General features: G+C 43.9%; 1 protein-coding gene across 5 annotated transcripts in view; it reads left to right on the plus strand.

Moving 5' to 3' along the window:
- The window catches only part of MAPKBP1 (mitogen-activated protein kinase binding protein 1), a 101,804-nt gene that overhangs the window by 57,509 nt on the left and 18,010 nt on the right, over positions 1-26,285 (plus strand). For 4 of the 5 annotated variants that reach the window (XM_030482737.1, XM_030482741.1, XM_030482738.2 and 1 more), the window contains exons 7-22: positions 2,441-2,578; positions 3,378-3,560; positions 4,162-4,179; positions 4,722-4,882; positions 7,105-7,294; positions 8,301-8,447; positions 9,344-9,528; positions 9,640-9,731; positions 10,117-10,242; positions 11,635-11,705; positions 12,145-12,266; positions 13,339-13,414; positions 15,144-15,255; positions 15,815-15,878; positions 19,162-19,287; positions 25,623-25,771. In XM_030482737.1, coding sequence (XP_030338597.1) covers positions 2,441-2,578; positions 3,378-3,560; positions 4,162-4,179; positions 4,722-4,882; positions 7,105-7,294; positions 8,301-8,447; positions 9,344-9,528; positions 9,640-9,731; positions 10,117-10,242; positions 11,635-11,705; positions 12,145-12,266; positions 13,339-13,414; positions 15,144-15,255; positions 15,815-15,878; positions 19,162-19,287; positions 25,623-25,771 — 1,960 coding nt within the window. The remainder of the gene's footprint in view (positions 1-2,440; positions 2,579-3,377; positions 3,561-4,161; positions 4,180-4,721; positions 4,883-7,104; positions 7,295-8,300; positions 8,448-9,343; positions 9,529-9,639; positions 9,732-10,116; positions 10,243-11,634; positions 11,706-12,144; positions 12,267-13,338; positions 13,415-15,143; positions 15,256-15,814; positions 15,879-19,161; positions 19,288-25,622; positions 25,772-26,285) is intronic. The other variant, XM_030482740.1, reaches the window with a different exon arrangement.

Consider the following 26,285-nt stretch of genomic DNA (forward strand, 5'->3'; position numbering starts at 1 on the left):
TTGCAATAGTACAATCCCACCCTTGATGACTAAGAAAGAGAACATAAGAGAAATCACAGTGGGTGAAAGCCAATGGAGGTCACTGTCTACCACTGGGTTGGGTCAGCACTGTGGGAACAAAGCCCATGTCTTATCCTCTAGAAAACATTTAAGTGTGTGCTTTTTGTATATGAGGAAAGAAACATTTATTGTCAGTAGGCTTCTGTATTAATAAATGTTAAGCATGTGTTCAGCTCTTGCTGCTTCTTTTGGTGCTCTAACCCTCTCTAAGAGATGTGATTTAAAAAACCCGCAATGCATCTGTTAAATCTCACCTGATTATAGAATCTTAGAATGGTTTGGGTTGGAAGGGACCTTAAAGCCCATTTAGTTCCAAGCCCCTGCCATGGGCAGGGACACCTCACACTAGACCAGGTTGCCCAAAGCCCCATCCAGCCTGGCCCTGAACACTTCCAGGGATGGGGTGTCCACAAGTTCTCTGTGCAGCCTGTGCCAGTGCCTCATCACCCTCATGGTAAAGAATTTCTTCCTAATATCTACCCTCTTTCAGTTTAAAACTACTACCCCTCGTCCTGTCACTATACTCCCTGATAAAGAGTCCCTCCCCATCTTTTCTGTAGGCCCCCTTTAACTACTGGAAGGCTGCTCTAAGGTCTCCCTGGAGCCTTCTCTTCTCTTGCAGCTTGTAAGTCTGTGCTCATTTAGTATATTAATTTCTTCATCACATTTTCCGTGCTGTAATTTAAGATCTCACTGTTAGTTCTCTCCTGCATGAGCTGAAGTTTGACCTTGCTATTTTTGTGTATAGCTGAACTATATAGTGATAACACCTGAATGTGTATGTCAGTGTTGAAAACTGCTCAGCCTTTGAGTTCTTTCTAGTTATACAAATGAAAGTAGTGACTTAGAGATGATCACAACGCATGGCATGTGTGGGACAGTACAAGCAGCTTCGTTTCACCTTGCTTATGCAGGTTTTCCTGTTCACTGTGATCCTATTTATAATTATGTGCATGAGAGCTTGTGAGGTAAGGTCTATTTTACTCTTCTGCACTGAAGAACATGCACTTTTAATAATATGCTCGACTGTGACTGTCAGGGGGTCCAGCTAGCCTTTATTTTGCAGGCTGGGTACCAAAACTAGACTTTTTGTGACCAGCGTCAAAGAAGAATCAGAGACCAAGATGTGAACGCAGATCTCCTGAAATATTTCCCTGCACCTTTCACCATAACCCTTCTATCCATTGTGCTGCTGTTTTGATTGACTGTTTTTCCTGGCTGGGAGACTTAGTCGTTTGACTGTGATGGAAAAGAAAACCCCTGTTATCTGTAGGGTCCCCTTGCTTCCCTAAAGAAAGACCACAGCAAAGATCCAGATGTTGAGGTCTGCAAGGGTCCTAAGCCTTTCTCTGGGTGCTGTCTTGGAAGACGTTATGTTAATGGCTGGCCTCTTGCTTTTCCCCCAATCTGGGCTGAGGATCCTCCATGGCGATGGTGCAGCAGCCCAGAGTCCTCTCTTGCTGATTCCTTCAGTTCTGTCATCATGCAGTCCAATGGGGCCCTGAGGGCACTGTGTTGGGAAGACTGGGAGCAACCCAGTCCCTAACAGGAAGGGAAAAGCAAACAGAATCAAAAGCAGTGCACTCTTGTCAACCATGTGCTGCATGGTTGAAAACCCACCACAGGTGGAGAGGAAAACATTTTTATTCTCACTGCTACCAGTCCCTGGGGAAAGGCAGGGGAGGAAAATTGAGCACTGGTATTGTGGATAGGGAGCTCCTACTATCTGACTGTTCTGCTTGGGCAGTGTCCATTCCTGTTTTCATGTCCCTGCCATGTTCTTCCTTCTTTCCCAAACTTGTTGACCTCTCGAGGTACATGTTTGAAATGTAGCAGATTTTGCTTTGTCCCTTCCAATACAGGCATGGTTTTCTTGTGTTTTGGGTCTTTCGGTAAAGCATCATGTCTTTAAGGAGAAGAGAGAATTTATGGAGGAACCAGTATTTTCCCTGCAGAAAATACCTGTTCCCCCCTCCTTGAGTGCCTTGCCCTCACTGCTGCCTGGAGGCTAGGACAACTCCTTGTGCTTTTGCTGTTTAGAAAGGGAAACAGGTCTGCTCTGAGCTTCTGGTGATTGTGAAACCAACATGTTTGTCACGACTCACACAACAAGTTCCTGCAGGCACTAGTGCCTGCTGATTTGTTCTCGATCCCAGTCAATGTGGAAGTGGAATTGAATGTAAATGTGAATTGTACTATCTGCCAAATTAATGCTCTCAGCTAGTGTGGAGGAGGTTGTTTTCAGGGGTGTATGGGGAATAGTTTGGGCCTCATCTTTTCCTTTCTGCAGCACTTGCACTGGATACGTGCCTGTAACTGAAATGAGTTCCCTTTGCTTCTGAGCAAAGAAACTAAGCTATCTAAACAATTATGTTTCCAGAAAAACATCGTAGTGGCAGCCAACAAAGTCTCAAGTAAAGTGACGGCCGTGTCATTCTCAGAGGACTGCAGTTACTTTGTCACTGCTGGAAATCGGCACATCAAGTTTTGGTACTTGGATGACAGCAAAACCTCTAAGGTGAGAGAAGGTGCATCAAGGCCAAGGTGTGAACAGGCATTTCCATCTTACAGCAGCATGGATTTTGCCCCCGTGAGCTGTGGGAAGAGGGAACTCTTTGATTTCATGGGGATTCAAGGATAGCCCTCCACCCCTGGCTCTCAAGTCTCAGTGTCCCTATGAAGCTGGTGGCACCAAAGGCTTGTTGTATCCTGCACTGAGGTAGAGGCATGGCTCCTGGAGTTGTATAGCAGCATGCTTGTTCTTTAGTAGTCATGTATAACAAAGGACGAAAAACTAGAAAGAGCAGCAGTCATTGAACCCCTTGGAGCACAGAGATGGGGAGAGCTGTTTGATGTTGTGTTATTTTGAAGGGTCAACTATAGGGTGTAAACTTACAGCTGTTCTGTTCTTCTCTGGGGAACAGAATCCACATATGGGAATTTTTCTGCATGCTCGTGAACAGATGTTCCTCATTCATGCTTGGACCCTGCTTTGGCATTTGGTATAAATCACAGATTGGCCAGGGAAGGGTTGTTCTTCCAGTGATTGATCTGCTGTCTCTGGGTAATATGTTTGGAAGCGCAGTTTTGGTGGAATAAATAGTGTTCTGTTCCACTGATGTACTAATACTGATGGTCCCGTACACTATGCGACCAATGGGTCCGCAGCAAACAAAACATGTCACTACCTCTTCTTGTAGCCTGTTTACAGCTCTTTTTCCTTGAGGTACTTCAGCACTCGAGGCTTGATGTTCTAAAAAATGTCTGTCTGCCTGGAGTGCCTTGCTCCATTTCTAACAAACTGTGTTTTATTGTAGGTCAATGCCACAGTCCCCTTGCTAGGTCGCTCGGGGTTGCTTGGAGAACTGAGGAACAACTTCTTCACGGACGTGGCTTGTGGAAAGGGCAAAAAAGCTGACAGCACCTTCTGTATCACATCCTCAGGCCTGCTCTGTGAATTCAATGAAAAAAGGCTGCTGGACAAGTGGGTGGAGCTGAGGGTGAGTTTTACATCCTTCTGTCCTGCACTGTTTGTGCTTGCTGAAGGAGAGCAGGAACAAGAAGTAATAAAGGCACTCGAAGCACGAGCTGACCACCAGCAGTGAAAGTCATTGGGCCTCTGCCACTTCGATTTTCTCTGGAAGGCCACATAAAAATAGCATTGTTTCTTGGCAAAGGGATTTTGTTAATTATTGAAGCTTTTTCATTCTTAAGCCTCAGCATTGCAGTTACTGCTTTTCTGGCAAAGCAACGTCCTTTATATAGCTTTGGCAATCCCTGTGTTGTCCCTCTTGGCTTGGCCTGGGTAAGCAGGAGTTTTAGAAGGATTCTGATTTCTACCCACTCTGCAGTGTCTTACTTGGCTTGTACATCTCAAATGCAGGTTCCCAAGGAACTACTTGGTTTGGCTATTCTAAACCACCAGGTTGACCTATAGTTAAGAATTTGATCATACTTGTTTTCCTTTCAATTGACTGTAAGATGGCACCTGAAAGGATCCAATGTATTAAAATCAAGGGAAAACAAATCTTTCCACTTCACTCAAGTGAAATGCCTCTTCTTTTCTTTCCTCTCTAAAATCTGCTTTTCACTCTCGCTCAGAATACAGACAGCTTCACAGTAAGTTGGAAAAAAGTTTTGCATTGAACTCATCCCCGTATCACCACACTCCATTTCGTACCATTTTCTGCCATTTGTACCGATCCCAGTGGGAAGGGAAGAAAATCCATTTTTTTTCTTTTCATATCCCCTTGTGACAGGTAATGTATTGGCTTGCTAGTACAGGGTGAGGTGCTCCTTGCCTGCTGGTGGTGCTGAATGTCACAGAGGAACAAAACCCCCATGTTCAGAGTAAGACTCATCTGGAGCAAATATGTAGCTCTGCTGTCCTCCCACCACAGTAGGGAGCAGAGCACAGTGGGGAACTGTGTTTTTTCCTTAGCCACTTGGAATCTGTAGTGGCCCTTGGCTAGGAAGCTTCTCAGAAAGGAAAAATGGATTTTTTTAGGCTTTTCTGTACTCCCAAGGCTCGACTTCACTTCAGCTCTTCTGACCATGACTCCTTTGTCTGTCAGTTTGCTATTCTCCCTGTCGTGTGTCTGGTGACCTTTGAAGTGAGAGTGCATTGCTTATTCACCTTCTGTGTGCTGTGTCTTCCTCAGACCACTGTGGCAAACTGCATCTCTGTGAATCATGACTACATCTTCTGTGGCTGTGCTGATGGCACCGTGAGGATCTTTAACCCTCTGAACCTTCACTTTGTCACCACACTGCCGAAGCCGCACTGCCTGGGAACAGACATCGCGAGTGTGACTGAGGCCAGGTACCGTGGAGAGGGTGGAAGGGAGCAAGGGAGGCTTGTGGGGGTTAGAACTGCTCCCCAGACCTTTGCCATCTGGTGTGTGCTCTTTATATGGTTTAAAATTGGCAGCCTGTTGCAGATCTCCCCGAGTTGTTGCAGCATTGCATCGCGTGGCTGGGCTACAGCCCAAAGCCAGTTGCTGGACTACACAGCACATCTTGCTCCTCATCTCCCTGGGATTGCTTGGGTCTGGTGGCCTTTTGATGTTGGTTGCTATGGGCAAGCAGGCAGAGGGCACAGGATGCTGTGGTACACTTCAGTTGTTCCTGTACCATGGTACATCCTTTGCTTATCACTGTTAAAAGCTGAAGACTCTCCTTTGTAGCAATATAATGATGTTGCTAAGAGAAGCCCAGGCTCTCATGGGGCATTTTTTGAAAGGCTCTCTTGCAATCCTTTATAGACCTAAATCTGCTATTGTCTGTAGTCTTTATTCTCCCTCAGTCTTGTACTTTCTGTTGTCTTGTTTTCCTACCTTGCTCCAGTATCTTCTGCCCTAGCTCTCTGTTTCTCACCTTCTGAGGTGGATTATGTGATTTCCATACAGTTTTGTCTGCCAGCTTGCGGAGGCTTATGCTAGAGAAAATCTTTCATGTGTTGCTGTTTGTCAGTTCTGGTTGGAGGCTTTCCCAAGCTTCTGTTACCCTCTTTTGCTTCTATCACTTTTGAGGAATGAAATCCAAAGGTGTAGGAGTCCACCAGCCATTGTGTCACTGGATATCTGGAGTTCCCACATCTACAGATATATACTCCCAACCCCAAACAGATTTTCTCTAAACTTCCCTTGGGAACTTGAGGTAAAGGTTCTAACAGCGCACTGCATAGTCCTCCTCCAGAAGATCAGTGGGAGATAATGATATTCCAGTAAGGGAGCTGGAAAAGGAACTCCGGTTGAAAATGTTACCAGTTTCTGGTAGTGCTAAAGTCAAGCAATTGTAGACATGGACCCTTTAAAAATACTCTCTGTTGCTGTCATGCATCAGCCGAGCAGAAATATTCATGTGAGTCTGGAACATGCATTTGTAGCACTGATTACAATCTTAATAATTTATTTATTTTTTTTAAATTACTTCCCAAGAAGCTTGAAAACACAGGACTCCTTATATTCCTGTGCATGCCAGAGCCTCTCTGTAGGATGCCAGTTGCCTGCGATGAACTGCCCACAGCTGTATCAAGGACTTGTTTTTTTCCATAGGATCTGGGCTGTGCTCTTCTAGCCCTCAAAGCTTTGCACTCGCAGAAGCAGGGCTCCAGTTGTCTGGTGTGCTACATTGCATTTTGGCCCTTTATCAGTCCTTTTAAATTACCTGCTCTCAACACCCTGACGCTCTGGCTATAATTCCCTTATTTGATATCTTTAGTAGTGTTGTGGGATGTCTGTGTTTGCCTCAGTTCAGGCGAGCAGCTCCTTCTTTACATGCATGGCAGCAGGACTTCACAGAGGAACCACTGTTGAGGAGATACAGGGTTCATATTCTTGGTCTTACCTGGGGAAGGAGGTGTTTCCTTGTTCTGCAGAACTCCTCTGGTTTTTAGTTTGCATTGGAGGGTTTCCTTATCTGGAAAGGACTGTACTGCAGTTGCCCATCTCACAGCTGCTGCAAGCAGCACAAAGCTGGCCTGTGTGTGGGTTAGGGGTGGAAGGGAAGCATGTCAGAGAAGCTGCTGCTGAAATGAATCATTCCTTTGTCCCTTGTGCTGGTGTGTTCCTGTCTTTTGAGTGCAATACATATTCTTCTGCTTGGTCCCACACAAGAGCAGTTCCTGCAATCAGTAAGCAAAATATAGTATGCACCAAAATATGATCATCTCCTTTGTTTTGAGATTATTTGACTTGGGTTTTACCACCTGGTTATGCAGGGGTAGGTGATTATGATCTCCAGTGATGATCAAGTGTCCTGTTTGGTCCTCCTTCAGGGAAAGTCAATGGCCTGTCTGTGGTGGGACTCTTGAGCTGGATGGCAAGGAGAATGACTTTTGCTATGGAACTTTCAGGCTTCTCTTGGGACTCTGGTTGTTCAAGAGACAGGTCTTCCCTGCCAGCTATTCTCTATCCATATATGCCCCAGTGCACTGTTCGCCTTGCCAATGCCCTGTGGACAATCTGAGCTCTCATGCCCTGACTCCTTGCCACTCCAAGGAAGTGCAGGCTATAACCAGGCTGTTGTTCTCTCTTTGTGCAGTCGTCTTTTCTCTGGTATGGCTGATGCAAAGTATCCAGACACGATTGCCTTGACTTTTGACCCCACCAACCAGTGGCTTTCCTGTGTATACAATGACCACAGCCTGTATGTGTGGGATGTCAAAGACCCGAAGAAAGTGGGCAAGGTGTACTCCGCTTTGTACCACTCTTCCTGCGTGTGGAACATTGAGGTATGTTGTCTGTACACACAAGTGTTGGATTGCAGTTGCAGCTGAGGAAGTCATCTGCGGAGCTGCTGAATTTATATGCACTTACTGCAGAGAGAAAGAATTGGCTCAGATTTCCTCCTGTGGTTAGTGTGGTTGCTACGGGGCTTGAGTTGGAGCTGGGAGCAGTTCTTTGGCTGCACTGCAATGTCTGACCAAATGTGTTAGATGCAGCATGTTACTGGGGAAAAAAAAAATCTCACCATTGAAAGGTGAGAGGTGGGAGAAGGAACAGAACTGCACAAAGGTGAATGCAGGGGCTCCTTTCACAAAACACACTAGAGTTTACTGCTGACCTCAAAAGAAATTATTCGAGGTCTGTGGTGAGCAAGTGCTCCAAAGTCAAAAGAATGAAACAAGTGGTAAGATCTCGACTCTGATCCTTCTTAACCTGTTTACCAGGACATCTGTGATTAGCCTGTCAAGTGGCTATCATCTTCCAGTCTGTCTGGTTGGCTTTCTCTCAGAGGGAAGGAAAGGAGGTATATGAAACAATGTAATTGTTAATATGTTGAAATATGTCCAACGATGGTCAGGAAAGGGGGAAGTGGAAAGAAAATGGTAAGAGGTTGAGGACTCTACTTGTTATTATTTATTAATTGCATCTCACCCTTTGCTTCTGGATTATAAATGGACAGTAGCAGTTGAAAGTTGCAAACAACAGTGCAAGGTTGTTGCTGCACAGTTGTTGTTGCATGGTCTTTGAGGTGTTCTTTGAACTATTGGAAATAAAGGATGCCGGCTTGTTGCACACCTCTTAAGGAGATGTTCTACAGTCAGGGAAGCTCAGTGAGCATTTGTTTGAAATGAATATGAAGCTCTGGTCTGCAAGCAGGTTTTCATTAGGAGAAGTGGCTGGCTCTCACCTTTACAAAAGAGAGGACAGCACTTTGATTTCAGTTTGGTTTGAAACTTGCTACTGGTGTCTAGCAGGCAATCTCATTCAGGGGTTGATTTTACCTGCCCGTAGATGTATCCGGAGGTGAAGGACAACAATCAGTCATGCCTCCCCCCTGGTTCCTTCATCACCTGCTCCTCTGACAACACCATTCGTCTATGGAACACTGAGAGCTCCAACATTCATGGCACAGCTCTGCACCGCAACATCCTCAGCAATGTAAGATCCTAGGTTTTGATCATCTTCTTGCCCTTGGGGTTGCTCTTCCTCATGCAGAGGTATTCCCAAGTTAAGGCCCAAACTTCTTTGGATCTCTAAGTCAACACAAACTTCTCTGTAAACAGAGCACAAGTCTGGTAAAATGTATGAGCCTCAAGAAACATGAAGGGGGAGTAGGAAGTATCAGCTGGAAAGATGGTTTGTCTGAAATGGTCCAGGGCATTACCGCTTTTTCCATAAGCCACCCAAGGATTCACTTAGCTTAGTCTGTTCCAAAATGGCTCATCCCATATGCTGCAGGAGAGTTGATTCTCTTTTTCTCCATCTCTGTAGCATGTAATCACTTCAAGATTTGTTTGGAAAAGGTGCATTAAATGAGATGGAGATTTGGGAGAATTGAATGAGAAGCAGTTTACACTCACTTCATCTATGTAAGAGGGAGGATACTCATACAGAACAGTGATTACTTATGGACATTTGCTTCCCTTCTCAGTTGTGCTGGAAGATCTGTGAGCACAGCTCATGGTGGAAAAACTACTCCTTTTTCTGTCAGTTCTCAAAAGGCATAATTTGACTTGGATGATCCCTAGAAGTCTTTTGGATTCCAGCTGTGTCCCCTGCTACGTTGTAATCACTAATCCCAGAGCTTGTGTGTCGTGCGGCAGATGCTGTTAGTTTCTAACTTGAAGGGGAAGGTGATTGTGAGACACAGCTGTGAAACTTTCATCCTACAATATGAAGGGGCTGAGTGCTTGCTCTTAGCCAAAAGATCCCACCAAGTACAGCATTACTGTAAATGAAGTGTATATGTTGGCCAGGAGCCCAGTTTCTAAGGCAGATGCTTCACTTTAATGTTTTGTAACTAGTTAATATTTCTGGGTGTATTGTATCCCCAGGACTTGATGAAAATCATCTATGTAGATGATAACACTCAGGTACTTCTGGACACTGATTACAACTCAGCAGGAAGTGCAGACAAAGCTGATGCACAAGTGATGGATACAAAGGTGGGGATACGCACTGTCTGTGTGAGTCCCAGTGGGGAGCACCTGGCCTCGGGGGACAGGATAGGCACTCTCAGGTAATCCCAAGGAGCTTCTTGTGCAGACTATGGGCTGGGCAGGCATGAGAATTAAGGCCAGATCCTGCTAATTTCATTAAACATACTGAAACCACCCATGTTGTGTCTCAGGATATATGAGTTGCAGTCTCTGAGGGAAATGCTGAAGGTGGAAGCCCATGACTCTGAGATTCTATGTCTGGAGTACTCCAAACCTGATACAGGTAAATGCAATTGAGCTTCGTTTTTGCATATGAATGTAGTGTTGAGTGAGTCAGAATGTCCAGCCATGGTATGTCAGAACTTTCAGTGTTGAGCTACTCCTGGATTTCAGGGCAGGCTTTTGTAGCATTGGGCCAGTAGAGCCTGACTTTGAAAAAGGCTTCTTTCTCATACTTTTCCTTGGAATATTGAATGTTGAGGTTGAAACTTGTTCTGCCTGTTGTCATAGTGTGAAATCCAGGGGTGTTCTTTTGTGTCCATCCATGCAGTTATCCACAGTACAATGTTTTGTCCCTAAGATTATTTGAGAAGCTATTTTAAAATAGTGACTGGAAGAGCATATGACTTTTTAGTAATGGTCTTGCACTCTTTTTAACTCTCTGACAGGCTTAAAGCTCTTAGCCTCAGCCAGTCGGGATAGACTGATTCATGTCTTGGATGCTGGAAAGGACTACAGCCTGCAGCAGACCCTGGATGAACATTCTTCTTCCATCACTGCTGTCAAGTTTGCAGGTACAGAATTGTGGCTTCCTTCCAAAGCTGGATTAGAGCACTGCTGTTGTCCCATTGTGGCTGTAAAGTAATTTTAACTGTTTAAACGCTGGGTCAGGCCAGGGCTGAAGCTGCTTTTTCGTCATCTTCTGTAGCTGCAAGATCCTAAGAGAAGGTGATATTTGACTATAGTTGCCATGTTCTCTCTTTTGCTTTCTTCTCCTCTCCTTCCTGTACATTCACAAAACTTCTTGTGATTGAAGTCCTCAGCGTTTCTTTGGAAAGCTGTTTTCTGTAATGATTCACTCCCTTTAACTGTTGTCAGATGGCTACATGCTGTTCTTAATGAGAACTGTGGAACAGTCCTCCTCCCCAAAAAATCCCCAAACCCACAAAAATCTTCTGCATTTAACTATTCACAAGTAAATTTGTCATTACAAACCAGTGTAAGACTTCACATTCACGGTAATGGAGCACATTGCATCCCCAGCACTCAGTTACTACTGATGGTCAGACATCAGTGTGGTGTATTGTCGGGGAACATGAAGGGTTGGCTGCTCTGCCAGGGGAAGCCAGTAGCCAAGGGTCACAGGAAGGCAGTCAAAGGTAGTGGCCTCACTGGCAATGGAAGAGTTCCACAGTACCTGAACAAGGTGGAACAGATCAAGTCCAGTGACAGTAACTAGATCCAGCCAGTAGTCCAGATCACCAGATAAATCCGTAGGGGTAAGACAGGTCAGCAATTCAAGGTCAGGATCAATCTGGAGGCAGTGAGCTGGCTCAGCCACAGTTCAGTGCCTGCTAAACCCATAGCAGCAAGGCGGGTTCAAGTTCAAATCAGGAAGCTGAGCCCATGGGTGAGGGTCAGGATTCGGATCGGTAGGGTGTGTGGCCAGGTACAGGTGTGGCTGCAATGCTGCTGCCATTTTTGCTACGCAGAGATTTTCACTACGCAGAGATTTATCAGGTGTTGCTTTACTGAAGAAGCAGATTGGTTACTAAACTGTGCTAAGGGGAGCCTGACTCTGCAGTAAGACAGGGCAGCAAGAAACATGCGACTGACTTTGAGGACTGAAAAGTGCCTATTGCCCAACTTCAGCTCATACAGAGTGTGAATTTGTCATACTGCAACAGGGTGCTGTGGCACACAGAGAATAAGCACATGGGCATTGCTGTTGAGGGAGGATTACATCCTGATATGTTGTGTAAAGCCTCTGTATCAAGGCCTCAAGCACACTGAATATTAATAAATGCTGCCCCTGAGAAGGGGCATCTGTTTTGCTGCAGCATCCTGCTGCTTAGGTAGGAGTCAGTCTAAGCTAATCAGGACTGGAATAAATGACATAAATTAAAACATGTTCTCCGCCTTGTATCTGTGTTTATCTTTTAATGGCTCCTGCCTTTTTGTTGCAGCCAATGATGGGAAGGTGCGAATGATAAGCTGTGGGGCAGACAAGAGCATCTATTTCCGCACTGCACAGAAGGTAACCTTATTACAGCTTTTTTTAATAATCTCTCCACAAAGGAACTACTTTAAAGGATGATATCAGAGTTTCTGTATGAGCTTGTTGCTGTTCAGCCTCAGTGTCTCCCACTGACTCAATTCAAGAGATCACATTCAGAGAACTAGTTCTGTGAAGCATGAAGCTGCTCCAAGCCTGACCTCTCTCAGCAAGATGCAAAGCAGAGAGCTGTTAGGATATCTGCTTTTGTTTCACTGCCAGGGCTATTGTGAGGAGGGGTGAAAGAGTAAGGGTTGGAGGGAGGAGTTCATTGTGCTTCCAGTCCCACCTGCTCCCAGCAGACCTGGTTGATGGGAATGGTTGGTTTGTGCTGGCTGTGTGAGAAGACTCATCTATATTGGGAGTTTTTGATAATGGGTTAACTACTTGATTTTGACACGGTCTTTACCCACATGCTTAGACAGGAGAAGGGGTTCAGTTTACCCGAACACATCACATTGTTAGGAAGACCACTCTGTACGACATGGATGTGGACCCCAGCTGGAAATACGCAGCTATTGGATGCCAAGATCGTAACATCAGGTTAGTTTACTACTTTTCTTGAAAATATTTTTGCAGTCATAAATGAGTTGGCCAGAGTGGCCCCATCTCCATCATTATTCCTCTTTGACACAGCATTTTCAGGCAGATCTGAGGCTTTACCTCACATTCTGTGAGGTTGAACTCTGCCTATCCCCTCGCTGATAAAAACCTGTGGATATATGCAGATGCCCATGGGACCCTTGCCTTCTCACTGAGTTGCTTGAAGAGCAAAGTCTTTCTACTGGGAGAGCAAGTGTGCCTTCCTTGGCACATCATTGAGCTGTGGGGCAAGAACTTCTATGCTGTGGTCATTTTTGCTTTTGGAGCTGTGTCTAGTGAGAAGCCGCAAGGTCCTGTGGAACATTCCGAGGCTGTAGGAACCTAAAACTGAGCTAGGTGTGACTGTCTTTGGACAAGTAGAATCCGTTGTCTGCTCCCTTTTTACCCATTTCTCCAATCTGTCTGCCTCTAACTTCAAGGCACAGGAGACTTTCTGTATTTGTGTGTCTCCTCCTGTTGTATCTGGGTGAGGTGCCAAGAGTTTTGGTCATAGCTAAATATCACTACTGAATGTAATTTGTTTTCATATTCTAATGTAAATAGAGGGTCTTGCTCTCGTAACCTTTTCCTTTAATATGAAGGAACATTTTTATAGCAGGGAGGACTAACTGAAGCTTATTAGGAGCTATTCCTGCTACATCACCATTAGCCATTAAAAGGCATTACAAGGTTTTCTCCCTTCCATTTGATCTCTCCTTCAGTGCCATGATGCTATGCTTGTTTTTTATTATCTTTTTGAGAATCAACCCTCAATTTTAATTCAGATAATCTGCTTGATATCACATCATCCAGTCTTGGGCCTCTACATTACTTCTGAGGTTGTTTCTTGAACCAGTTAAATGATTGATGGTTATAGTTCATAGAGATCATTTCCACACTTCCTGTGGCTTGGCCCTATTCCCTCTATCTCATATGGAATGAGGAACAGATGGAGAAAAGTATCCTGCTGGCAAGAGCCTCAGAGCAGTACCTGGGCAAAATGAGCCATGTTGGTTTATGTCATCCCCCTCAGGGTTTTCAATATAAGCAGTGGGAAGCAGAAGAAGCTTTACAAAGGATCCCAAGGTGAAGATGGCACCCTCATCAAAGTAAGTGGTTTTCTTTCTTTCTTCACTTTTCCTTTTTTCCAGCTCTTTCAAATGCAGCTCATTTGGAAAATACATTTCATGTCAAATGCATTTCATTTGGAAAATGAAATACAAATCTGAACACAGTAACTTTTTTTTGGTGGTGGTTGTTGCTTGCTCCATGCTTTGTCCCTTATCCTGCTGTGGCCGCTTCCTCCTACCTCCAGCCTTAAGGGCTAGTAATGTATTTGTGTTCCATTAGGCTAAAGCAGGAAAAGAGTCAAGGAATGCTGAAGTTGATGTGTAACTTCTCTGTCTTGTTTTTGAAGTGAGGCACAGGCCCATGCTGTAAAAGCAAGTAGAACTGCACCAATATCTGTCAGGAGATGATTTATTCCATTTACTTTAATCCTTTACTTTCTGCTCCAGAGAGTTCATTCTGGCTTTCTTGGCTATTTTTGTAAGGATTTTTAAGGTGGAGCTGCCTGTTGATAAAAAGGTAAAAAGAGAGAGGAAGGTCAACAGCTTTATTCAGTGTTGCCTCTTCTGTTTTACAGAGAAAAATTAAGTTCTGTCTTTGCCTGTTAAAATTCCAGCAGATTTTTTTATAAGCCATAGCAGTGAAAATGAAAAACTGATGCTGCACTTTTATTGCTGGTACTTGCTCAGGTACTTGATTATGTTTCTCAGACAACAAACTATGAAATCTTGCTGGGAGCTGGATTTTTTGTTTATCCTTTATGTTCTGTTTTGGGTTTTTTTTTTCATATGTAGCTCAACTGGGGAATCTCAATTACTTTTAAATGTTGCTTTGTTCATTTTTTAGGACAACTGTATAACCAAGGGATTATGGTTGTCTCTGGAATTTAAACTTTCTTGGCTTGTTATTCTGAGACCATATTGCAATTTAACAAGTAGAACCCAAACAGTTACGTTGGAAGCAGAAGATACAGCACCAAGATAAACATAGCCAACAAAAAGTTATCAATTAAATACCATGTCTCCCTCCAAACCCAGACATTTTCACTCTCAGTTCATTAAAGTTCTACGAAGGACAAAGCAGGACATTTGGTGACAGCAGCTGTATTTGCTTTGTAGTGCTGCTTTAGCCCTAAAGAGGCATTTGGAGGGGGTTTTATATTTATCCAAGATAAAGTCATAAATGGGTGCATATGAAAAAAACCCCCAAAACAGCCAAACAGAAAATAAACAACAAAAACCCCTCAAAAAACCAACCCCAAAGCAAAACCAGTGCCAAAACAGGAGTTGCAGATGCTGGAGAAGGCAGTTTCTCTGCAGTGTTGAGTTCTCTTTTGCTTTCTCTTCTCAAGATAGGAATCTTTTAATATTTTACTTAACTCTCTCAGCTCTGATTATTTTTTGGGTTGTGTGTGTCTTGGCATGTGTGTGTGGGTTTTGTTTAGAAGAAAACAAGACCCTAGTGATTAAAAGGAGGTAGGAGAGAGAGGTATAAGCCTGTCCGTTGGTGGTGGTGCCTTCACAATCATGAAGGCATTTAATGTAAGTGCCTTTAGTCTCTGATTACATTGGAGATTAGTTTGAACAGTTTAGTCAGGTTGGAGATTTGTCCTGGGATGCTGGATAGCCTCATATTCAATTGGAGTCCTGTGGAAGCTACTTGCCTTTGATTCTGTTAACTACTACGACTGTCTTGGGTATTCTGGACATATTCATGCAGTTTGAAGGCACTTTTTCACCAGATCTTTGCACTTCTCATCTCCTAACCCAGGTGCAAACAGATCCTTCTGGTCTTTACATTGCAACTAGTTGTTCTGACAAGAACCTCTCCATCTTTGATTTCTATTCTGGCGAGTGTGTTGCGACCATGTACGGACATTCAGGTAAGGCACAGAAACTTCCTGAAACGCATTTTTCTGCTGATGACTGTATAGTAGGGCCTGATACTAATCAAAGTTTTCTGAAGGTTCCTCCCCACCAAAGTTTACCCAGTGGGTATTTTGGAACAGGTCGTAGTTGGATGAAGTTATAATAGCTTATTTCATTGCAGTTTCAACCTTTCCAGACTGCATTTTGCATTGCAAAACACAAGCTCACATGCGCCTGTGAGGCCATGTATTTGTTTACACAATTTTTCTAATAGCCTATAAGGTAGTCTGTGTTTTTTCGGTGTATATTAAGTTTCATTATGGTCTAACCTCGGGTCCTGTCATGCAGGGGCTATTCTATTATTCTGTAATATTTTACTGTGGGATACCCTTTCCATTTCAAGCCTAGATTCTTTAAGTGGTTATGTTAATTGGGGCACATTGATCTGTTTCGTTTGCTGGCTTTAATCAGAATTTGAGTTGCTAAGCACAGGTAGGCTATTTGGCTGATGATCTCTTCTGTCTATTGCAATAATTCAGGGAAGTTTCTTTCCTTTTGTTTTATTCTACACAGAGATTGTAACTGGGATGAAATTCAGTAATGACTGCAAACATCTGATCTCTGTTTCTGGTGACAGGTAAGAAGGGGTTTGCTTGTTTGTGCTATCAGCTCATGCCATGTCACGCTAGATTTAACGTGTGTTCTGAAGGAAGGTAGCATTTTCATGTATTTATTTATTTAAAATGGAGATGTTTTATGAATTCTAAATAAGCCTCAGAGCTTTCTGAATCCTAAATGCATGCCATAGGCAAAGCTCACAGAGCTTATATTATCCCTTCATGGAATAAGATGCCCATGTGGTTTTCTGAGTGTAGGTACTGTTCCCTGCAAGGAGACAGGGATGTGGCCTGTTTCCTTACCAGCCTTCAGGCCTGTAATGTAAGGCAGCTTATGACATTCTAACCGGTGGTGCCAAAACTTTCTTGCAGTGCTCCTGTTGGTGAGGTTTCACCAGGTGAATGAGCCTGTCTAGCAGCAAAAGGGAGAGACCTGTCCCACTCTTGCTCCTGTCCATATAGTCCTCTTCCCCGCTCCCCAAAGTGAGCTGTGGTGGGGCTGACCCCTGATTCAGGTCACTACATCAGCACCCTCCCCCAGCTGAGTTTTCTGCTGATCTAGTGAGCTAAATCAGCTCACCATAACATGGTGATATACCTAATATGATGATTGTAGAGGTGAGTGGACCCACTACTGGAATCAGCTGAACTGAATAATTTTTTCCCCTTTGAGAAAGCTGGTTCATGGAGTGTTTCAAGGTCAGAGCAACCCAGGTTCTCTCTTTCTTTCCTTTTCAATAATAAAACACAATTGAACTGGAAAAAGTGTTTTAGAGGGTGAGTTGTTACAGAATATACAACAGATCACCTTAAATCGCATCGGTTGGTTATTTCTGTCTTTCAGTAAAAAGTAAAGAACTTAATTTTCCTCTTTCTTTACCTTTCATGTGTATGGACAGATTAGGAGAAAAGTTGCAGAGGAGAGAGTCCTTTTCTTGTGGATTTCTGATAAATTCCAGAAACATGGAAGATTTGAGGTCCCAGTGGTGCTTGTGATTTAGTGCAATGTACCCTTGTTGACCATTTCCATGACCAAAAGGGTCATTTTCTTCACTAAGGGTGTGGAGGAGGTGGAAGTAAGGAAAGGATTCATAAAGAACTTTGGTGTAAGTTGATGAGAAAGCATGTTTTTCAGAAGAGAACAGGGAGAATAGTCTGTTCACACACAGCAGCACATGCAAAGACTCAAACTGAGAATAGAAAGACAGAGATGAGGAAGGGTACGAGGACTGGAAGACCCTGCAAGGGAAAAACAAAACAGCAGCAAAAGGAGTATGTGGGAGTGTGCTTCTGTAGAGCTTTGTGTTGAATGCTGATGTATTTACAAGTTCGTGCTGTTTGCTGCTTATCTCTAAGTTTGATGGCTGTGGGGGTGGGATAAATGAATAAGCCAGATTTGCTCTCTGAATTTTGTTTCCTGCTTTTCAGTATTTTCTCATCAGTAGATTAGGGTTGATGTTATGTTTGAGAGAGCTGGAGGGGAAGCAGCTGCCTACCCCAGGTTGCCATAGCTCCCAGATGCAGTGCCTCACCACTTTCTCCTGGCTCAAAAGCTGGGGCAGGAGGATGTCAGCGTGTCCACTGTTGGTGGGAAGTGTCTGTGTGTGACTTCAGTAGCTGGGGTGATGCTCCTGAGCTTTGTCACAAAGGGAGCAAGAAGGGAAATTGTACTTTTTCATTAAATCTCCACAGACTGCGAAGTGGGTTTTCTGTTTTCTTCTTCTGTGGTATGGAAATAAAAACCTTTTAAAATGTCTTCTCATGAGAGGAAAAAAGGTGTAGGAGATGCAGGTGTTCAGGATCCTGGTGTTCTGGCATTTGCTTCAGGTCAGGGAGACCAGAGTCCATGATCACTGTTCAAACAGGCAGAGCAAATGAATTTTCACAGCCTAGCAAGGAAGGAAGGGAAAGCCCTGCATTGAAAACTCCTTCGTGAATTGGAGTATTCACAAGTAAGGTGGCACTGCTGGGTCTTGAAGAACTGGATTAAATCCTCTTTGGATTCCAAAGTATGGTGCAGGTGATTCTCCCCCTCTGCTCTGCTCTTGTGAGTCCCCACCTGCGTCCAGCTCTGGGGTCCCCAACACAAGGGAGGGACGGGGAGCTGTTGGAGTGAGTATAGAGGAGATCATGAAGATGACTGGGGAGTTGGAGCACCTCTGCTATGGAGATAGGCTGAGCTGGGGTTGCTCAGCCAAGACCTTATAGCAGCCTTCCAATGCCTAAAGGGGGCCTTCAAGGAAGCTGGAAAGGGACTTCATACAATGGCATGTAGTGACAGGATAAGGGGGAATGGCTTTAAAGTGACAGAGGGGAGATTTAGATTAGATAGTAGGAAAACTAGTTTAAGAGTGGTGCGACACTAGCACAAGTTGCCCAGAGAAGCTGTGGCTGCCCCATCCCTGGCAGTGTTCAAGGCCAACCTGGTCTAGTGAAAGGTGTCCCTGCCCATGGCAGGGGGCTTGGAACTAGATGAGCTTTAAGGTCCCTTCCAGCCCAAACTATTCTATGATAAGTGATAGCAAAAGCACACTTCTGTTGCAACATCAGTGTAAGTATACCCAGCTAGACAGGAAAGATGGGTGAGATGAAAAGAATTAGTTAACGCTGAGGTTAAATTTCAAAGGACATGCTTGTTATTTCACTTTCCAGCAGCTGAAGATGAGTATTTATTCTCTTATGTGATGAGGAATGTTTTTTCTTTAGCCAGAGTTCTGAAGAAAATGAGACCATTGAGATCCATGTTTGTTTCCTGCTCTCAAACACTTTTGAATCCACTGACCAAATTCAATCAAATTCCTTAGAAGTTTCCTGGAGGAAGTCCATGTAAAACATTAGGAGCCCCCTGACTGCAAGAAGTACTGCCACATCAGCTTAACTGTGATTACACCACAGAGATGCTGTGGGATGGTGGGCATTAGGAAGGGCTTGCCTGTGCGCGTAGTTGCAATCGGAGGCTGCAGCTTAGCCACTGTCAGAGGACATCTGTAGGCTCTGCTTATCCTCCTGACCATGGAGGGACTTGTTATGGCATTTCCTTCAGCAGCTGGTCAGATAGTCAAATAAAGGTATAGGATCAGAGATGAGTCTGTGCAAGTATCTCTGCAGTTGCTCTCGCCCACAGGGAGTCTTTGCCAGGCAGGTTTTACTCTTTTGTCATAAGGCTTGTGATGGGATTGAGTTTCTGTGTGTGTCTCTTCCCACCACAGACAGAAGGGCTCTTGTTGGCCTCTGCAGTGGAAATTGATAATAGCAGTAAACTGAACTGAAACTCGACCTCAGCCTCACCTTTCCCTCTTTCAGCTGTATCTTCATCTGGCGTCTGAGCTCAGAGATGACCATCAACATGCGGCAGCGACTGTCTGACATGAAGCAGAGAGGGAAGCAGGCAGAAAAGTCTCCTCCACACAAGACTGCTGGACTCATGAGGTGAGCAGAGCAGACTGAGAGGAGGTGGCTGGCTTTGTAGGTTTGAATGTGAAAAGTGTGGCTCTGGGATTCAGCTGTAAGGTTTCTGCTGTCTTCACTGATAGTGTCTTCCAAAAGTTGTCTTATTTTTCTGTTGGATTTGCTGTGGGTTTTGTGCCCTGCTTTGGAGATAGAAGCCTGTGATCTTCTAGACAGACTTAGTGTTGCTTCACTGATTGAAATGTGTATGCAACGCCCCTTGTGTCTTAATTTAGTTTAATGATGTGGTCAGAAACTTTAATAAGCAGTTTACGTAGCAATCCTGAGGCTGGAACACAGCATCCCACCAGGGAGGCTGTGCTCCTTCATGAATAAAGTTCTGTGGTTCTAGCCTGAATGCAATTTAAAGGCTGTTTTCTGCTGTACTGATGTATACCTGTGAGCTGCATGAGTTTGCCATGTCGACATGATTCTGGAAAAATCCTTTCAGTTGTGCTGTTTCTTTGTTAAGTATTTTCTGGAGGATTTGAAAAAGGTCACCTAAAAATACTTATAATAAATATAAAAATCCAGTTCCATGGGAAAAGTTCTTGGCAGCTAAACCATATTATTTTTGCTTGGTAAACAACATATCTAAAAGCAAACTACCACAGCCTACAAACCGAATAGATCTAAATTTGTCTGGTGACCTTTCTTTAAAAAGTGGTGTTTAAACACAGACCCTGTTTTGAACAGAACAAGAGTGACAGGGGGTTATGGATTATTAGTGTAATGTATTTGGTTTCTCTGTACTTAGTAAGTAGCTGAGATTAATTCGACTGTAAGCAATGCAGAAGAGAGTCCTGACTGAGCTGATACAGGATCAAAGTGGGGAAAAAAGGATAAACACAGATTTATTTGATGCTATGTCCCACAATTTTCCTCCTACAAATGACTACAAATTGAGTTCTGGATATAAAAGTGCCAAAGCAATGGAGGGCTTACCACACTGATTGTTGTGTATCACAAGGACCTTTCCACTCCCTTTGTGAGCAAGTGATGTTGAAACGAGTCTGTCTGCATAGTTTCTTTTGGGAAAGCCTTGATCTGCTCATTCTTCAAACGAGTCTTGTCTAATAAGTGCTTGTGGTAATGATGCTGGGAGAACTCAGGAGACCTTTTTTCCTAGCCAAAATTCTGGAGCTGTCAAGCAATGTGCTTTTTATAGCAGACTCTCCATTATTCCAGCAGCTGCAGCCTTAACCTACTGAGGCTCAGCTTGTGACAGATAATCCCAGTCCTCTTCCCACATTAGGTGATACTTGTTTCCGTCACAGACGCTTGCTGAAGGGCGGTGTTAGTGCCACGCCAAGCCCAGAACTTTATTAAACTTGTTTGGTAACCTCTTTGCAAGCTTGGAATCTGCTTGTCTGGTCAGCCTTTAAAGCTTGTTTTCAGTTTTGATTGACCGCTGTGGTCAGTGGAGATCAGCAAAGACATAACTCCAGAGCATTTTGGATTGGGACTGAAGATGGAGGAAGAGCCTATTGGACCAGCATTATTGAGGTGGGAGAAGGAAAACTAATGAACTTGTGTACACTTGGTTTTCTAGATGTCCTGTACCGGTTCTGGTTGTGTTTCCAAAGTCTGTGTTAGGTTGCAGTTGAGAGTTGGGTTGTATCTGGTGGCGTAAAACCGTTGTCTCAAAAGGACTCACAGTAATATTAGCAAGCTCCCTGCCTGGTGAGATGTCATTTGTTCTACTAGGTTTTCTCTAGAACAGCATTGCTAGAACTTGGTGGGGAAGTAATGCATTCTGCTAGATCCATATTGTGAGTGTACGACAGGATGTATAATCTAAGAAATACTGGGGAAACAAAACTGAGTTGAGGAGCCAGTCGGGAGCTGAAGATTTCCAGTTCAGTCCAGCTGTGACTGGCAGGGCAGGGATTGGCCCTGCCAGGTGAATAACATCTGGGTGTAAACACACAGAAGGTGTCTTTCTGGGTAAAACCAGTGCTTCAGGAAGCCCAGTATTCTGCCTGTGACATTGGCAATGGAAGATGGTATTTAGGGAGACATTGTGAGCTTTGCTCTATCAACCTATGTGGTCCGTTTGCCTCATGCTCAGTTGTTGTATCAGGGATTCTAGGAGGTGCATCTCTACCTGTTTCCTTTAGGATTTAGTCATGGACCTATTGTCCGTCGAATTTGTATAAATCCTTTTTGAGCTTTATAATACCATCTGCCTCTGCAACCTCTTTTGGTGGCAAGTTCCTGGAGTTCGCTCCTCTCTGTGGAAAGAAGGACTTTTTTGTCTCTGTTAAACCACTCTCCTGGTTTTGTTGAAAGCTCACTGCTTCTGAATATTGTGAGCTTTGGTAAACTCTCTTTCTGCATCCAGCTACCTGTAGTCCCTGTGGTTTTGTAAACCTTTATCATAACCTCTCTTCATCTAACCTTCTCTCCAAACTAAAGAGACCCAGCCTTCTCAGTCCCTCTGAAAACTTCAAGAGACTAAAGTTTCTCCTCTGAAGGATTTCTCTGACTTGCCTTTACGGGACATTGGGTTATTTTGAACTAATCTGACCTGTACGACTCACAGTTCTCCATAGTATGCCCGAGAGCCTCTAGTTGCGATAATCGGATGTGTCCTTTTCTCTCATCTGCTGAACATGAGGAGCTTTGATTGTTCAGGATAATAGAACTTGTACTCAGCTGATATTGCTAGTACGTTTTGGTTTTGAGGCATTTGTATTTTCAGAGAAGGAACCATCTAAAGGCTTTTTAGTGGGGTTTTGATTTTGATCCAAATATGCATTTATTGTTTAGAAAAGCTTGTCTCAAATTTTTGGAAGGGATGTTTTAAATTGATTGTCCTGTGGAATGTTTGCAGGGCTTAGAGTCATGTTTGAGCTGAGCATTCAATTTCAATTTTAAAAGTCACTTTTTCTTTGACTTTCATTGAAGCTCTAATATAAATAGCAGGAAATGGAAATGTTATCCAGATTAAATTGTCTAAAACATATGTGTATGCTGAAGAAGCACTATGTGCTGTCAGATATATTTGGAAAGAAGAGCTTCTTATCAAATTCTCTGCGAGGCTTTGGTCAATCCAGGAAAGCTGCGTGGTTTCCAGGGCTCAGAATGGGACAGGCTTTTGGTGCTGGACCAGAAGTGGTGCCTGAGTCTGTGCTGAACTGCTGCAGTTGTAACACCAGGGCAACTCTGAAGTCAGCAGCACTGTGATCTTTCTGTGGGGAAGAGCAAGGTGACTTTCTTTATAAACCCTTAGGCATTTGTGGGGAAGAGGGGGAGCAATCTGCTAGTGATCCCTGCCACATAGGATGCTACAGTTTCATAAACATGCCACTAAACCTGAGGGTTTCAGTAGCACAAGATCAGAGTTGGAATGCGGAATGCTGACAGCATACCTCTTTAAATGGATAGTTGCCATTCTTGTCTGTTTTGTTTTAAGAAAAGAAAGAAGGGTTGAATTCAGGACATGCAGAAGTATACAGAGTACTTAATATCAGATACCTTTATACAAGAGCTCCATAAAGGCAAGTGGCACTTTTAAGTTCCTTGCCATTGACCCCATTCTGGCAGACCCTTCAGAAACTATGAGCTGAAGTGCAACTGACTCTGCTCATCCATACAGATCAAGATCCAGGTCTAGTACTAAAATGGCATAGTTCCTCAGCAAAGGACGAAGACAAGAGCAAGGACAGTTAAAATCCTTGCTCTGAGTCAGTCACATGTATCATGAGAATTGGACATGTCTGTACATGCTATTCTGGAATAGCTACTCTGAAGCATTCACTCTGATATAATGATGCTTTGTCAGGGTTGGTTGAACCCACTCTCAGCTAGAACTCAGCGAAACACAGAACTCTCATCCTTCACTTTCAAAGTGGTCTCGTGTGGTGCAAACTTGGAAGCAGCTTCCATGCTTGAAACCTCATCCTACATTATTCTGACTTCCATGTAAGTGTGAACAAGAACTGAGGAAGAGTGTCAAGGAGATGTGTGCAACAGAGGGGCTTAGAAGAAAAACCAAAGTACATAGAGGAAGGCAGGGAAAGAAAGGAGAAAGTGATGAAGTCCGACTTGAGGGACTGACTTGGGCAAGCACAGCAGTTAAAACACTCGAGACCTTGCTAACCTAGGTTTCATTTTCAGGAGTGTCTCAGTTGCAAGTCAGTGGCCCCAAGGTCCTTTTGAAAACCTTGTTCATTTATCTCCCTTCAAGTCAGAGGGCTGAGTTTGAAAAGCATGTTTGAGTTGTAAAAAGGAGGGTGTGGAAGGGGAGCATGAATTTTTGCTGGGGTAATGCAGGAAAACCTTACATTTATATCAGACACATGTGACTTCATGATTTGTTTGGCATTTGCTGTGAGGTATGAAAAAACACCCCAAATATGTTTTACGTTGTCTTACTCAGCTCCTTTGAGGATATTGGAACATACTTACTCCCCGCCTCCCTTACTAATTTTGTCAGTCACAAGATGGACAGAGGCCATCTTTCTATTTGTAACATAAACTACATTGTTAGCAATCCTCCCTTCTCCATTTACACCAATGACAGTACTTGCAGGAGTTTACTAAACACATAACCTTGCCTTGCCATATCATCTCATCATAGTGAGGTATTGAACCAGTTAGATGTCTATTAAAATGTCTAATAACCTGACCCTTCTTCCTCAGTAAACTCCTCAAACAGCCATAGAATCATATCATAGAATCACAGAATGGTTTGTGTTGAAAGGAACCTCAAAGCTCATCCAGTTCCAACCCCCTGCCACGTGCAGGGACCCTTCCACTAGAGCAGGTTGCTCCAAGCCCCTGTGTCCAACCTGGCCTTGAACACTGCCAGGGATGGGGCAGCCAGAGCTTCTCTGGGCACCCTGTGCCAGTGTCTCACCACCCTCATAGTGATAAATACAAGCAGAAGGATGCTATCAAAGTTACTTATACAAAGTTAATATTTCCTACCATATTTAAACGTAATTAATATACCTCATAGGATGAAACATGGCATAACTTCAAATGTACTGTGGTGCTGGACTTTGTTGGGATTCCCCTGCTTAGACACAAGAACCTGAGAGTGACAAGATGGACACATGAGGAGACAGTAGGAAAGATGAAGAGACTGACAAACTCAAATGTCCAAAGTAGATGAGGAGAGCCAATATGAAATTGTTTCACTGCAGACTGCAGTCAGTTTCACTTTTTTTGGCAGAACACCTCAAAGCTCATGTGAAAGGGTTGGGTAGTGGCTGCTCAGCCACTCCTAATAAAATGGAAATTAATGTTCTGCACTATATGGGAAGAGAAAACATTGAATGCCTTAACTCCTTCTTACCAAGTTTCAATACTGCCTGCTATCTGTCAGCTGCAGGCGAAGTCAGTCCCTCGCCAGGCTGCTCTGTATTTGGTGGATGAGCTATTTTTATTCCATAAATAATGCTTGGCACTCAACACCCACCAGTGATATCCTATAAATGTCACTAATGTTGAGTTTAGCACTTTAGCTCAAAGCCATGGAGCGGGTGCTACTCAGTTTATTTGTTGGGGAATTCTTCATTTTTTCAATTACTGTCCAAAGTAGGTTAGTTCATTTGGTTCTGTTGACTGAAGGGGTGAGGGGAGGAAAGGGAAGAGGAGAATAAAGAGGGAAGGTAGTTTGGTGAGCATCCTTGGTTGGTATTAGGGAATTCTATGCTGGGAGTGCCTCTGAGATCTGTGTGGGAACACTTGTTTGATCTACTTTGATTAAAGATCTTCCCTAAACATGTTTTACATTATTCCTTGTGTTTGAAGGCTAAAAAAGGCAGCACAGAGCTCTTACATTGTGTGGGCCGTGCCTTCAGGTTGTGCCTGGTGCAATCCTTGATATGAACCTGTCTCTTATATGATAATTTGCCATATACCCAATTGCTGTCAAACAGGGAGTATCTCTATGACATTTTTGATGTGTAAAACGGTTCCAGAGTGGAAATGCTTAAGGGCGGTAAATATATTTGCCTTTCAAATATCCTCTACCATCTTGACCTTATCAGTCGGCAGGGTCTGATACAGAAAGCCAAGCTTCATTCCACTTGACTTTCTCAGACTTGTTTTCTTCTGTTCTGATTTCTGCCATCCTTCCACACATACGAGATGATTTGCTGTGGCAGGAGCTACACACCTTTGTGCAGGGTTTAACTTGCCCTGTTTCTGAGAGATGGTGTTTGCTAGAGCAAGGGCTCTTTGGAAGAGTTGAGGCAGCGTGCTGAGTGTGGATGAAGGTAAGGTGAAGTGCCTGGTGTAAGGGCTGAAATGGTAGGCAATTCTTGAGATAGACTGTAATACTTCTTCCAATTCCTGCTTCCCAGGCATGAGTCCATCTCTGCCCTGTCCTCTGCGCCTGCACTCTCATCAGACAGCGACAAGGATGGTGAAGATGAAGGGAATGATGAAGATGAGCTACGTGGGCTGCAGTCATTCCATATTCAGTCCAGCTGCAACACTGACAGAGACTCAGGTATAAACGGGAGAGGGGCATGGGCAGAGATGGAGAAAAATGGCATGAATGTGAAGTGGGGAGAAGATGAGGCACACCAGCTTAGGGTTAACAAGATACGGGCAGAAAGAGAAAGAGAAAGACCAAGACAGAAACAGATGGATCGATACCAGTGGGAAAGGTGAAGTTGCCTATTCCTGCATCTGAAGAGGGATGCATTTCGGACTTCTCTGATTAAAAATCAGTTGTTAAATTGCCAAGTTTCTTGCTAGTTCCAACTGGCCAAACAAAATCCGAATTAGTGTCCTGGGCTTGGGTATACAAGCTATTAGAAGTCCACAGAAAACAAAAGATACCTCGTGGAAGATTCTAGAGGTGTCTGATAAAACTTACAGTAAAGATTACCTTTGCTAATTTGAGGTATTTTTACCACTGACATTACAGTGTTTTGGAGCAGGTTTTTTTCCCAAGGCTTTGGTGGGCTGCTGCTCTGTGGCAAGCATTCTGCAGTGGGTCTGCTGAGTAAGCAAAAATC

This window comes from Strigops habroptila, chromosome 4 (genome assembly GCF_004027225.2).
Source record: "Strigops habroptila isolate Jane chromosome 4, bStrHab1.2.pri, whole genome shotgun sequence".
Lineage (NCBI taxonomy): Eukaryota > Metazoa > Chordata > Aves > Psittaciformes > Psittacidae > Strigops > Strigops habroptila.